The sequence below is a fragment of the Barbus barbus genome (genome assembly GCF_936440315.1).
Source record: "Barbus barbus genome assembly, chromosome: 18".
Classification (NCBI taxonomy): Eukaryota; Metazoa; Chordata; class Actinopteri; order Cypriniformes; family Cyprinidae; genus Barbus; species Barbus barbus.
Genome location: NC_136746.1, coordinates 2,145,007 through 2,160,717, shown reverse-complemented (window position 1 = coordinate 2,160,717; position 15,711 = coordinate 2,145,007). Strand labels below are relative to the sequence as shown.

Below are 15,711 nucleotides of genomic sequence, written 5' to 3'. Positions count from 1 at the left end.
AAAACCTCCAGTGTTAAATCAACACTCTCAGTGTTTATATAATCCACACTCAAGAGATAAAAAGTAACACTGAAGCAGTGTTAAAGTTAATGAGATAATTCGTTTATTAATTGAGAGATGATTGAGCATTAATGAAGAACACCTTCTGTTAACAAACTGAATCACTAGGCGCGTTTCCATTACAGATTTGCGAAAACTTTGGTGATATTTTATAAATGTCGATGAAAAAGTATTGCGAAATGATGGTGTTTCCATTAACAGATGTTATGCGACAAAAACTTAATTTTTTCCTCTCGCGATAAGTCATGGCAACGGAATTTGATGGGATTTTGATAGATTTTGGCTATATTTAATCGAAGGAGGCGTGTGCATGTATCTTTACAAAAGCAGCACAGAAAGCTGCTTCAGAAACGTGCGTGACGCGCCTCATATAAACCCAAGCACAGACTAGAGTAGTCTCGCGTAGCCAGACCTTCAGACTGACGGCTGAAGGTCTGGCATAGATGGCCGCGTTCATTGGCCAAGGCCCGCCCATGAGGCCGTTTGACCGACATGTCAAACAACCAATCATAGTTTGTTTCGTTACGTTTCAGGGCGTGGAAATGTCGCCAACAGACCGGTGTGTGAAACTCTCGGATGTAATTTAAAGATTCAATGGTGTGAACTTTTGAAAATCCAGCGTTTAGTTGACTCTGATAAGTCAACTCTCACATTTGTAAACACGGCGGCTTTCTTCTTTCGTGAGGGGGTTTGGCGCCACTGCATCTTTGTTTCCCGGAGGACCGAAAATAAACTCAACTCTCATCTCCCGGAAATCCGGTTTAATTCAACCAGTCAGATGACGACTTCGACATTCAAGAAAAGTGTGCCATATGCATCAGACGTTTAGCCTGAGACTAAGACTAGAGTGGCTGAGATCAACTCCGGTGGCCATATCAGAGCCACACTGCGCCGCAGACGTGTGCAGTGTAAATTGTCTAAGCATGAATGGCAGGCAAAGCCCCTTATACTTGAGAGCGGCCACGTATTAAGTGTAAAGCTCGTCTATTGGTCCAATGGGGGTTCCCAATAATACGAGGAAGGTTTCTCTGCGTATTGCTTGTCTTTCCTTTTCGCAACACAACAAGATTAAATGCAATATATTTTCTCACATGTAATAACTCATTGTTACATCTGACTCCATTAATGAAAAAGATTTTAATGATATCTGTGCATCATTAAAGTGAACGAATATTTGATTATTCTGTTAAACTCTGATTATATTTTACCCGCTTAGATCAGGAAACTATATCGCTTCGAGTTCCTCACCTGGTCTCCGGCACAACAGAGGTATTTGGCTAAATATCTGAGATTTGCCGTATTCCCACGTGCACAATCAAAGATATGTAATACATAGCCTCCTTGGATGCCCCTCAGGAACTTAATTCAATCGTTTACTTTAGTAGAGTCTTCTTTTTGACCACCATTTAAAGACGTTAGTCGATCAACTTTACCTTTCTTCAAAATGGCTTTGTTTTGGCCAACACTTGTTTTGTTCCACGTAAACTTATCTAAAGTAACATTGAATTAGAACAGAGGTCATCGACGCATTCAGATCTAGGCTGATCAAACAGCATTTGCTGATTCTAGACAGAAACTTACTCGTCTCCTCATCCAAGCACACTTGAATCTAGATATCGGGTATTAGTCGTCACTAATCTCTGACGCAAACTTGTGGAAATATACGAATCCGATAATCTACTTGGGAAAACAAATCTCAGAGTCAGTCAGAATACAATCAAACCTTTACAATTTATTGACCAGGTAATGAAGCAATAATTCAAAATCCAATTCATAAGAATAAAATCATCAGTTGAACATGTCATAACAACAATTCAGAAATAGAGGAATTTGTAAAAATTATTACCTGTCAACAAAACTACACACAGCATTTGTGTGGGAAGTCAGCTTACAGACTCCCCGAACTTTTCTGCACCTTTTACTTATATAACCAGCTAACTCAATATTCTTACCAAATGGTGGCGTCTGTCATTATAATTACAATTTGGTTCCCTGTTGAGGGATTCACACTGTGAGATCAGAATTTGTACTTGAATGGGTTCTAGTTTTACATACAGGAGGTATAGTCTGAATGGAGGATCTGGGGGAGGGAAACACCTTTTAAGAGACCCATCACTTTTCTCATATTTTATAACTTCTTTTAGCTTTTCATTATGGTTGGGAGAATGAGACCATTTTACCAGGCGCACGGAGACACATTAAATTATATCAAACATGCATAGTTACTTCTATTATTTACTACTTATTTTTCAATTTGCAATTTCAATTTGCGCAATTTGAAGGGTAATGGAAACGCGCCTACTGAAAGAAAGAGAAAAAAGAACAGAAATACAAGAACTACAACTGACTTCAGCCACAGTCTTAGATGAAATCAACACAAGATAAAAGACAACATTAAATCTCTCAAGATCTCGGCTCCACACAACAACTCCACAAACAGTACTACAAGCTTCACACATTACTAACCAGACTGACTTTAGATGTTGATGTTTTAGTTTTGTTTGAATAACCATTATCGAGGTCAGTGTTTGCTTTAGTTGGGCTCTTGACCCTTGACTTAAAATACTACAGTTTCTTTGACTGCCATAATTGTTGGTTTAGACACGTTAGTTATGGCAAATGGTTGTTGATGGTTATATTTTAATAAAGAAATCATCAGCATTTAGGGCTTTTCATAACAGATCTCATTCAGAGCATCATCATTGATTGGTTTAATACTTAACCTTGTTCACATGGAATACAAAGCTTTATCCAACAGTTTAAAGATGAATCTGAAAGACTTTTAAAAGTAAATCTGCACTAAAAGTAGTGATGTTACGTTCGTGAACGAATCGTTCTTTTTGAACGAATCTTTTAGGTGAACGAATCATTCTCGTTCACGTAATCCATTGACTCATATTTCTCGTTCACTGAAATTCCTCCCTCCACCGCAGCGCGCCGCTATTGCGCGCATGCGTAGCTCTGGACCGTTTCATCTGTCAAAGAATGACTAAACCTCGAGCCAATAGCCTTCGAGTATGATACGAGGACGGAGCATGTGATTTGTTGAATCTAGTGAACGAATACGCCCTTCATTGAGTTGCTTTGAGTTTGAAAGAGTCAAATGAACTGTTACATACATACATCTCGTCTCATTATTACGTTCGTCGTTCGAACAACTGGTTCTTTGTTTTATTTTTTTATATTATTATTATTATTATTTTTTATTATTTATCATTTTGTTTTATTTATTTATATTATTGTTGTTTTATGTTTGAACAGTTACATACTTTTAAATAAAAAAAATATTTCATTATGTTAGTCATGTCATGCACTTTTGTTTGTTTAAAAACTGTGAAACATAAAAAAATATGGCAGTATTGATTATTTGCGTCACGTCATCCCATCTCATTTGCGTCACGTGACTCACGTCAGCAAATAGCATTTCAGCTCGGGTTTAGAAGGGGCATGTAATTGGTTGGATCGAACGAACGAATATAATAGCATCATTGACCGAGATGGCTCTGTTTTGAGTCTGAACGAGAGAGAGATCTCCCGTTCGTGAACGAATTGAACGAACTGGTAGCTATACCCAGTTCGTTGACCGGGTAGGTCGGCCATTCTGTCAATCTAGTTCATCAATCAGCAGAAAGCGGATGCAAAGCACAGGTATCCGTACTGTGCACGCTTGTTTATATTCATATTTTACATACAGAACATAACTCCTCGTTTAACATAATCTCAGATTTGAACGTGTAAATCTCTGCCTAAACAATTAAATGTTAACTAGCCTAGTATGCAAACAAATAAAAAAACACTTGTGCTTTGGTCATCCGAAAAGAGTGTAATTTAAAAGATAAAAAGAGTAATGACTTTGATCACTTATTTAGACTTATTTTATTAATTTAATGAGAAGGGCACACTTTTTAATGAAGCCAAATCGGTTTTTATTTTGTAACAAGTAAATACGTTAGTTGAACAACACATTTTGCCGCACATGCTGACGTATTTGTGTAATATGGAAAAATGGTCACTGAACGAATTAGTGAACGAATCTGAACGAATCATTTTGGTGAACGAACGAAAAATGAACGAGTCTCTGGAAAGAATCAAAATTTCCACCACTAACTAAAAGATTAAAAATCCATTATCATACAGACATCAAGAATCAGCATATGAATCTCAACAATGGTGACAATCGACATATTCAGATAAACAGATCATCTGTGAACATCACAAAACACGCTACTAAAAGTCACAATAAAAAAAAGCAAAACAAAAATAAAAGAAAATACTAAGACAGCTGCATAATTTATTCGTGTCGCATTGCATGCTGGGAGCCATGGATGAGTTTTGATTGGTGCTCCCAGAATGCACTGCAACATGGAGCTTTATGTTGATTGTCACCATTGTTGAGATTCATATGCTGATTCTTGAAGTCTGTTTGATAAAGAAAAGTAAAACTTTCAGTGCAGAATAAGATTCAGAAGTCTTTCAGGTTGCTCTTAAAACAGTCCGATCTTCAACGATGTAGATCACAAGATCAATAACAAAATTACTAAGTACTAAATCTACCATATGCTCCAAATTAAATCAGTTGCTCACACCACTATATGCTGATTATGTCTTAATTGAAACATAACCAACACCTGATTACATTCGCGTAATCGAATGTAATCATTCGATTTTTTTTTTTTTTTGCCACAACACACGTCTAAACAAACACACAGTTATGGCAGCCAAAGCAATTATAATGTTTTAAGTCAAGGGTCAAGAGCCCAACTAAAGCCAACACTGACCTTGATAATGGTAATTCAAACAAAGCTAAAACATCAACATTTAAAGTCAGTCTGGTTAGTAATAAGTGAAGCTGGTAATACTGTTTATGGAGTTGTTTCATCATCCTCTGCTGAGATCTTGAGAGATTCAATGTCTTCTTTTATCTTGTGTTGATTTCATCTAAGGCTGTGGCTGAAGTCAGTTGTAGTTTTTGTATTTCTGCTCGTCTCGTCTTTTTTTTTTTGGTTCTTTTTCTTTCAATGGTTCAGTTTGTTAAGAGCATTTACATTCAGCATCATCATTCAGTTACTAAACTAATTATCTCATTAACTTTAACACTGACTCAGTGTTACTTTTTTAACACTCTGAGTGTGGGTTATATATACACTGGGAGTGTTGATTTAACACTGGAGGTTTTACTGTGCAGAACCAACTCATAACCAGTTTATAACCAGCACAGGACCAGTTTAAACCAGCTCAAACCAGTTGCCATCCTTCAAAATGACATGTTATTTACGACATGCTAATTATGACATGGAGTAAAGGCAGCATTAGTTTCAGGTACAGGGATTATGGGAATAGGAGTCTCGAGAAATAAAGTCAGTATTCAGGTGAAGGAGCCCTCTGGTGGCTAGATTCGTGACATACTGTGTTTTTGATCAAGAAAATGCAGTTGGAAAGCATGAGACTTAATTTAAACATTATAAATCATGTTTTCAAACTTTAACAAGTACTGTATGTCTCTTAACTGTATCTCTGTCCACTCTCCATAAACACACACATTCATCTCACAGTCATTGCCTCTGAGAGATCTGATTTGATCACAGCTTCAATTCATAATCCAAGTACAATTTGAGCACTTTTTTGTCCTGCAGAAATGAATCTAGCATCTGTTAAAGAGCTGCTCCTGAACTCACTGGAGGACCTTTTCTCAGCTGATCTAAAGAAGTTTACGTGGCACTTAAAGAATAACTATCCCATTATATCAAATCATGAAATAGAGAAAGCAGATCACTTAAAAACAGTGGATAAGATGGTGACATGTTTTGGTCCAGAAAAAGCTGTTAAGATCACAGTGGAAATCCTGAGGAAGATGAATCAGAATGATCTGGCCAAACAGTTGGAGAACAACCACAAGAAAGGTAACATTTACAGTATTTCACTGTGACTGTAATATAAGTGACTGTTTATCAGTCTGATTGTTTTACATGAACTCAGCCTGAAAGCAATATGAAGACATCTGCCCCTATCAGAGCTGATTCAAGATGTAGGGTAAATGACAATTACTGTCTTCACATGGAACAAGAGAAAATACAACAGCAAGCAGCAATTACAAGCACAACAGCGGGAGATCTTATACAAATGCATTTAATAGAACAGAGTGTCCCCAGTGGTGACTTTACGAATGGATAAAGGGTTTCAATGGACTAAAAGTCTTAATTAAAACATTTATACTACGATATAATTCTAAAGTAAGGCTGAACAGCACTGCCATCAAATCTATTTGCCATTTTCAGGGCATGATTACAATCGTGCATGCAAATGTTCAAGCTTTGTTTGCTATGCTAGTTATAGGTTGTTTGATTATATCGGTAAGTTTTAGTTACTGTGGTCAGCTTAGCCTAAAAACGATCTAAGTCTAATGGTGACAAGCAAATGAAAATAGGCAATGTAAGATAGAAGCACTGCGAGTGTGATTCATTTCAATATTGTAGAAGCCCAGGTTTCTATTATACATGTTTTGTAGACATTTTTATGAGAATCGCAGACCGTTAGAATTTACATTTAGGTTTATTAGGAGTTTATTACAAATCTGATCAGTTAGTCTTTCCTGTCTTTTTATTTTTTTCTCACAGACCCAACTGCAAAGGACAGTAAAGCTTACCTTTATGATTACACAGATTTCAGCCTCATTCTAAAGGACAAATTAAAACAAGATTACAAAAAGATATTGGTTGGTAATTCTAAGAGAGGTCGTATGAAAAACTTGACAGATATTTACACTAATTTATATGTGGTGGAGAACGAGACTGGAGGACTAGTGAATGAGCACGAGGTGAGACAGATCGAATCGAGTCGCAAACAATTTAATTCCACAGACACACCAATCCAGTGCAACGACATATTCAAAGCCCAAAACAGAAAAGTGCTGATGTTGGGAATCGCAGGAGTGGGAAAGACCATCTCTGTCAATAAATTCATCCTTGACTGGGCTGAAGGAAAAGAAAATCAGGATATAGTCTTCATATTTCCAATCCCATTTCGTAGACTGAATTTGATCACACGAGAATGCAGTCTCATGGAGCTGCTTCACAATTGCTTCTTTAGTGGTCCTAATAAACTTCCATCTCTTCCGGAAGGTGATGGTAAGGTCATGTTCATCTTTGATGGGCTGGATGAATTCCATTTCACGTTGAGATTTGGTGAGAATGATGGATTTATCGATGTTGACCAAAAAACAACAGTGAGTAACATAGTTACAAACCTGATTGAGAGACATCTGGTTTCCTCTGCTCTCATCTGGATCACATCCAGACCAGCAGCAGCCTGTCTGATACCCCGAGATTACATTGATCTAGTGACAGAGGTGCGAGGATTCAATGAAGAGCAGAGAGAGGAGTACTTGAAAAAAAATTGCGATAGCCTCAAGGATGCTGAAAACATCATCTGTCACATCAGGAAATGCAGGAGCCTTTACATCATGTGCTACATCCCTGTCTTCTGCTGGATCTCTCTCACTGTTCTTCAGCCTCTGCTGGCTCGAGAGAGCAATGAAAAAACTCCCACCACTCTCACAGAGATGTACACAAACTTCTTACTTGTTCAGCAACAACAGATGAAAAAAAAATACAGAGATGATCCTAAACCTCAAGTCAATGCTAAGGCTTTTGATCATTTTTTTCTGAAGCTTGGGAAACTGGCCTTTGAACAACTTCTGAAAGGAAATCTGATTTTCTACAAAGAAGATCTTGAGGAATGTGGATTAGATATCAAAGAAGGGTCAGTGTACTGTGGGTTGTGCACGCAGATCTTTCAGGAGGAAGAGGCTGTTACAGCAAGAAGCACTTACAGCTTCATACATCTCAGCATCCAGGAATTTCTTGCTGCATTATATGTGTTTTTTATCAACAAAGACAAGAAAGCAAACACATTTGGTGAATTCTGTAAGAAAATGATGATGCCTTTTAAGAGAAATTCCATGTTTCAGCTTCATAAGGATGCGATCAAAAAGGCGCTACAAAGCGAGAATGGACACCTGGACCTTTTTCTTCGGTTCCTTCTGGGTCTCTCACTGGAGTCCAATCAGAGTTACCTGAAGGAACTACTGCCAACACTGGAACTGAAAACAGAGAATGTCAAAGACACCGCTGACTATATCAAAAAGAAAATAGAGACAGAGCAATCAGTAGAGAAAACCATCAATCTTTTCCACTGTCTGAGTGAACTGAAAGATGACTTTGTGGAAGATATCCAGAAGATTCTGAGCGCAGGATACCTTTCAACACAGAATCTCTCCTCTGCTCAGTGGTCGGGTCTGGTGTTTGTGCTCCTGATGTCAGAAGAGACTCAAGAGAAGTTTGAACTGCAGAAATACCGAAGATCTGATGAAGCACTGATGAGACTGCTGCTAGTGATCAAAAACACCAGAAGAGCACTGTAAGTGCATTCTATACATTCATTTCTATACAATGTTAGACATTTTAATTGGGCCTTAAATTTACACAGGTGAATTGTTAGCCATATGGAAATGAATAAATACTTGCAATATTGTATTATAAAAAATGTAATTGTTAGAAATGTATAATTCAGTGTGATGATATTAAATGCCAATGTATCTTCACAATCAGGCAGGTATACTCAAGTTTTAGCCATTTTATTATTCATAAGATCAGAAATTATGGAAACTGAAAATATTGGTTTGATATTTTATTTTTTATAGTTGAATCACTGAAAAATAAATAAACTTAGATTTAAAGCGTTACATTCTGTCTTAAATTTAATAATCCTCAAACACATCTGATGGTATTAATTTAGCTTAAACCCCTACAGTCAAAGATTTGTCCAAGTTATCTGTGCTCCAGATTATAAACCATATCTAATAAACACATTAATTGTGCAGTTTGTTTTGTTCTCCACACAGGCTACATAGCTGTAAGCTCACTGGTCAGTCCTGTAAAAGTTTGTCTTCAGTTTTGCAATCCTCAAACTCTGTCCTGAGAGAGCTGGAGCTGAGTAACAACGACCTGCAGGATTCTGGAGTGAAGCTTCTCTCTGATGGACTGAAGAGTACAAACTGTCAGCTGGAGATATTGAGGTTTGGGTTTCAAACACTTTCATTGCTTTTTTTTTGTTTTGTTTTTTGCATTATTATTATTTTATTTTATTTTTTGCAAATTATATTTTTCAGATTATAAATAATATCTAATAACCACTGTTTGCTTTGTTCTCTAAACAGCCTGCATAGCTGTAATCTCACCTCTGAGTCTTGTGAGCATTTTTTATCCGCTCTACAGTCTTCAGACTCTGTCCTGAGAGAGCTGGACCTGAGTAACAATGACCTGAAGGATTCTGGAGTGAAGTTTCTTTCTGATGGAATGAAGAGTACAAACTGTCAGCTGGAGATACTGAGGTAAATGTTTTTGGATAAAATAATTAACAACATGCTATAGCAGTAAATATTCATTAATATTTGTTCACCAAATGTGGCTTCTGCTCTCAGTGAAGTGTCAGAACAACAGACAAATACAACAATTGTGTGGAAATGTCGTGAATGCAAAATGCTGCATTTTTAACTACATTTATTTTAATGCACAGCTTCTGACAGCACTGCATGAGCTAGTGATGCCATCGATCTGCTTTGTGCAACAACCCTTAGCATCTTAACCAGGGTTCAAAATTATGACACATCAAGACCCAAATGCAAATAAATATCTGTCCTGGCCAATCTTTCATAAACTCGTAGTTGTGGAATAACATTTTCATGAATGCTAACAATGCATGATTGTAAGAATTCAATATGGTTTAGTGTGATTATAAAATGTAATTATAAATATACAATCTGACATGCTGTGTGTTTTGGAGTGAAGTGCAGCACTGTGTTCATTTACCAGTGGTGGACAATAACAAAGTATTTTTAAGTATTAGTCAATTTTAAAGTATCTGTACTTTATCAGAGTATTTTTATAAATTCTGCATTCCAAAGCATAATGTTTTATTTTCTACTCCACTACATTTCTTAAAAACACGTCATTCCTCATTATTTTGAACTGAAGAAATCATCATGTACTCTGAGGGTGCTTCTCAAACGGAAGGCTGGATCCTACCAAAGCTGTGTCCTTCCTGGTTCAGTCCTTCAGAGTCTTGTAGGCTAGAGTCCTCATCGGCATATACCTAATGAGATGGTCTAGTAAGTGCACGTGGCTACACACGTGCACTTACTAGAATGAATGGGTTTCTATTAATGCAATACAATGAATCACAGCCGTCTATAATCTCCCTGTGGCTTAAATTATTGGCAGTTTAGCGTTTAGTATGTAATTTACACCGAAACAAAAGATAACATCAATCCTTTCATGTCCGAAAATATAATTTTTCTCTTAGATTTCATAATAAATTCAGACAACCTCAGTACTGACTCGTTTTTCGTCAGTTTATTTTCATGAAATGGAATGGGTACAAAGGATTGTGGGTGATTGAAGGTTGCGGAGGATACATCCCATGTATCCTTCAAATTCAGCTGAATGAAGGACGCGAAACGAAGGCTGTCTCCCAAGGATCCTTCTGTTTGAGACGGCCTTCAGCGACGTTTCATGATGTGGCAGGCGAGATATGCAGCCTTCGTAGGATGCAGTCTTCCATTTGAAAAACACCCTGAGATGTGATAGCAGTGTCCGATTCGTTAACGAGCAGATTCTTTTTAATCAACCTGTTCACAATTTGCACTGAATGATTCATTCACAAATTGGACTGAGCAGATTGCAGCTGTTCTTGAGTCAACAACAAATGATCTGGTCAGAGCGTGTTTCCAGTTAACAATAGAGTGTAGAGCACAAGCCTGACTCAAAATTTGTCAAGAATTGGAGATCCTTGGAGCTTGGCATGAAAAGTAAGTTACTAATACTGAATTTTAGGATTTATTATTGTAAATGAAAATCATATTTAGGTCTGTCAAAATCATATTTACGACTGTCAGTTTTTTGGTGAACTAAATCTGCTGTAAAAGGGCGAAATCTTTAAGCCCACTGTATGAAATGCTAGCATGCAGATATTCAAGTTTATTTATTTGTATAACGTTTTTTACGATACAAATCGTTGCAAAGCAGCTCTACAGGAATTTAAGTTTCCACAATATATTTATATATTGCAGAACCTTAATATGTTTGACTTATGGCACAGTTAGGTAATTCTGTATGTTGTCTGAGCGTTGGCATCCTCTGAGGTCCTCTGAGGGGTTGGCATTATCTTTTCTCAGGTGTTCGGTCATCTCAGATCATTTAAGGGTTGGATCCAGACTGAAGCTTCTGTAATTCCTAGTTACCACGGGATGTTAATCAACAGAGAAACAAATAGAGACATAATTAGCGTAGCTGCTGTTCCATCTAAGCAAAAATGATTTGTTCAACCCAAGCTAAAGAATAATAATAATGTACATTTGATCAGATATAACTGCAGTACAAGATTATAAGATGCATTATGTGAATGCTTGGCTAAAGAGATGTATCTTGATTTAAACAGAGAGAGTGTATCTGAACCCCGAACGTTATCAGGAAGGCTATTCCAGAGTTTGGGAGCCAAATGTGAAAAGCTCTACCTAGATATGTCCACATTTTTGTATCACCATATGAATGGGAAGGTTCTAGGTAAAAATGAAATATATTGTTAAAATATTGCAAATAATTCTCACTAGACATGCCGTTTTGATTCTGAAAGAACTGCTTAGGCCCTGCCCACGGCTGCTGACTGACAGTTTTGCATTACAACCATAGTTTCCGCCATCAGCGAGTTGTTCTTTGGTTGTACCCTGTCCTCAATTTTCGCTGCACCCGAGCAGCTGTAACGTCAACAATGCAGTTCTGGTGTTCTGTGTTTGGATGTAAGACTGAACATAAGAGTCTTCATTTTCTCCCAACATCTAAGCCACAGAGGACGTAGTGGAATTTTTATTTTGAAGGTAAAGCACCTCAAATTCTACAAATTCTTCAAATCATTTTACTCCAGACTGCTTTGTAAATGAGGGGCAATACAAGGCAGCCTTAGTGCTTAGCTAACGTTTTATCTTCATTGGTGTGCGAGTCATTGCGTTACAGCACATAGCAAACATTATTGAAGTATTTGTATGTGTTGCTCATCCATTATTGCAAATGGGCTGTTAAAACTCTAAGTACATAAATGTATCAAATAACCATTTTGAGATTTCCTGGTTTATTCTCATATGTGTTTCTTCTGCCGGAGTTTAACATACAAAAATCACCAGTCATCAACCAAATCCTTTAATTTAGAACAGCGAGCTGCAAGAACAGCTTACATTTCCAAAAACCTGCAGTACTCCGACAAGAAAAAGTGAGTATGTCTGCTCAGACCCTGACATGACACTAAGCACTTGTCCATGTCAAAGACAGTTTTTACAAATATGAGCACTGGCGTGGATTTAAGTGAATGTACACTCTTAAGACCAATTCTATGCGTACACATACTTTATAAATGAGGCCCCAGGTGCACACACCTGCGCTGCACTCATGAACGAAAGCTACTGTTATATGCCCTCCGGTCCTGCGAGACTGAGAAGGATATAAGCCCTTATCTTGGCAGACTTATCTTGTTCCACTACCGCAATGAAAACGTCATGTTCCTGCTCGAAGAGCCGCTAATTGTCAGCAACATTCCCTTTCAAAAGAACGTGGGTCAGGTCTCCGAATTTAATCTGCCATGTTTAACTGGCATGTGAGCTTGCAAAATGTTTTTTACAAGTATTTCAATCTGTTCTCTACAAAAAATGCTGGGCACACAATGCACTATTTTCAAAGTCATCGCATCGCTGCTCTTCTCACAGTGCACGACTGTCTGGGGTTCCATCTAGTTGCTGTTGTGTGCACGTTACATGACGGATTGGAGACCACTTTTCAAAAGGAAGAATCATCAACAACTCTGCATTGTCTACAAACTACGTTTCACAAGCAAACACACTAAAGAATTGATATAGGAAATAACCAAAGATCGCACGAAAAACAGGTATTCTCACACAAGAATGAATTTTATTCTGATGGGGGCAGTCATGGCCTAATGGTTAGAGAGTTGGACTTGCAACCCAAAGGTTGTGAGTTTGAGTCTCTGTACCAGCAGGGATTGTAGGGGAGTGAATGTACAGTGGTACTTTAAGCAAGGCACCGAACCCCCAACTGCTCTGTGTGTGTGTGCGTGTGCGCTTGGATGGGATATTTCAGAGTCCTGTGTTTGGGACACTGCACACAAAACTGTCTATACACTGATTTGCAATGAAAAATAAAGAAGAATCTGAAGGAGAGAATTGTTGTTGCTGTCTTCTGACACCATGTTGAACATTCTTAATAATGAAAAGGTGGCTGATAGGAATGCAAAACTTGCAGTTCTTGTCTTTTATTAACGAAACACGTTGTGACATATAACATCAGTGCAACACCCTTATGCATACGTATGCCCTAGGACTGCCCTTGACTAAGGATTTGTCTGGGCGACTAGTAGTCATTCATTTTAAGCATTAGTCGACTAATCGCACATTTATTAATAAACTATTTAAATCATTATAATGAGCCTTTAATTGCCTAAATAGCCTAATTAGTGCTCAAGCACATGCATAAAGCTTGCCACAGCGCACCGGCAGAAGTAATGATTATGAATGTGTCAGGGAAAAACAGTAACTGCATTAACATTTCAATAATTTGATAAACTAGTGCTTTCTTTGTTTTCGGAGATGAAGTCGGAGACACTAGTTCCATCGTTACAAGAATGGCATCTACGCTAATATTAGTCTGTTTCTTTCTTATTCCGAGGTCACCGTAGCCACCCAGATCCAGACTGTATCCAGATCAGATGGTCACTGCAGCCACCCGGATGCAGTCCATATCCAGATCAGATGGTCACTCAGCACCTAGAGATGACCTCAACAGCCCTGAATGTCAGCGGAGACCAGGACAACTAGATGAGCCCCAGAGACTGATCCCCAGTGAAGACCCTGTCTCCTAGACGGCCATCGGGACAAGACCACAGGAACATGATGAGTCCTCTGCACAATCTGACTCTGCTGCAGCCTAGATTTAAACTGTTGATTTTGTCTGGCCAGAGGAGAATGACACTATTTCAACACACTATTTCCCCATCTAAAGACTGTAAAACTGATATAAAGCCACCCAGCTTTATATCAAGCTGTTGTAAAGCTGCTTTGACACAATTTGCATTGTTAAAAGCGCTATACAAATAATAGTGACGTGACTTGACTTGACACTGACTCGTCATCTCTGCAGCAGTGGATGCACCTGTATGCATGTTTCATATGGATTACATAATCTGAGAATATTTGTTTTCCATTTGAATTGGTTCATTTGAAAGTAGACATTTCACTCTCTATATATATATTTTTAATTTCTGTAAGGCAAAGATATACACAGTTTCACGCTCAAGTTCACAGAGACCGAGACGGCAGAAAGTGCATCCTGTTTGCTTTCATTATTTTACAAAAGTGCAATTTTTGTTGTTATTGTGAATGCAAACAACTAAACGTAGTGTCTTTACAGATTTAAAAGATGTATTGCTCTTATCTGTATGAGCAAAAATTAGGGAGAATTTTAAGAGCTAGTGAGCGCACCGGAGCCTCCATCTGTCCTGCAGTGAGCGCTGTTCAGCTCCACACTCCACACACACTTCAATAGCGCACATATCTCTAGGTTAACATTAGATTGAGTGGCCATGTAAAGTTGCTAATACTTACATATTTCAGATGATAAGCCATTTTTGAGGTCAATGAATGATAGGCGAGCATTTAGATGTCCTGCCTGATGTACTGTATTTCCACAAAGACCAGCCATTAACGATCTGTCTGTTACGGATTGTATGACTTCGCCAGTGGATTTATTTATTTATTTATTCTCTGACTAAGCGACTAATAAAATGTTGGTCAACCAAGCCTCTTCCGGTCGGCAGGGGAGCATTAATATGCACATACACACTTAAGGCCAAAGTATTCTTTGTTTTTTATGCTTATGCAAGGGTCCGTGTACCTTGCGAGTGACACAAATTTAATCACCAGAAAAGTACATGCGTGCTTTTCGCGCACCATCCGATTTTTGTACCTGTGCATATCACAAGTGAATTGACTGGGTTTTGCACAATTCAATTCAAAGCGTTTATAAAAAAAAATAAATAAATAAAAGCATGTTAGGATCTCCCTTCAGAAAATCTAGGGGTAAGAGAAAAAGTAACAAAAGAGAGAGAAATCATGAAGAGAAAATTAAAAAACAACAACAGTAAATCAGAGAACAAAAAGATGAATTACAATGACAACCCACCTACCTACAGGTTTCCAAACACTTCAAAAAGCAGAATAGAATTAACAAAATATAACCAACAGCATATAGCAGTGGAGATCATAATTAGAGAACATGTATGAGCACTTGATTTTTTCAGAAATAATACAATCTTCATCGTCCAAAATTCAGTCTTTCCCCAGTTTGACTTGGAACATAAAGTTTCCCATCAGACCCAAATAAATTAAACTTACTTTCATCGCTGAAGTGAACTTTGGACCAGTTCTCCCCTCACCACACAACATGCTCCTGACCAAAGGTTATTCTAGCCTTTTGATTTTCTCTGCTGATGAGAAGTTTGGTCACTGCAGAGTGGGCTTTCAGTCCAGATTCTCTT

The 15,711-nt window shown here is 37.9% G+C and overlaps 1 protein-coding gene across 3 annotated transcripts in view; it reads left to right on the top strand.

Moving 5' to 3' along the window:
* The window catches only part of LOC306883961 (NACHT, LRR and PYD domains-containing protein 3-like), a 36,452-nt gene that overhangs the window by 6,918 nt on the left and 13,823 nt on the right, over positions 1 to 15,711 (top strand). For all 3 annotated transcript variants that reach the window (XM_079439513.1, XM_079439511.1, XM_079439512.1), the window contains 4 exons: positions 5,694 to 5,960; positions 6,675 to 8,475; positions 8,960 to 9,133; positions 9,275 to 9,448. In XM_079439513.1, the coding sequence (XP_079295639.1) occupies positions 5,694 to 5,960; positions 6,675 to 8,475; positions 8,960 to 9,133; positions 9,275 to 9,448 (2,416 nt within the window). The remainder of the gene's footprint in view (positions 1 to 5,693; positions 5,961 to 6,674; positions 8,476 to 8,959; positions 9,134 to 9,274; positions 9,449 to 15,711) is intronic.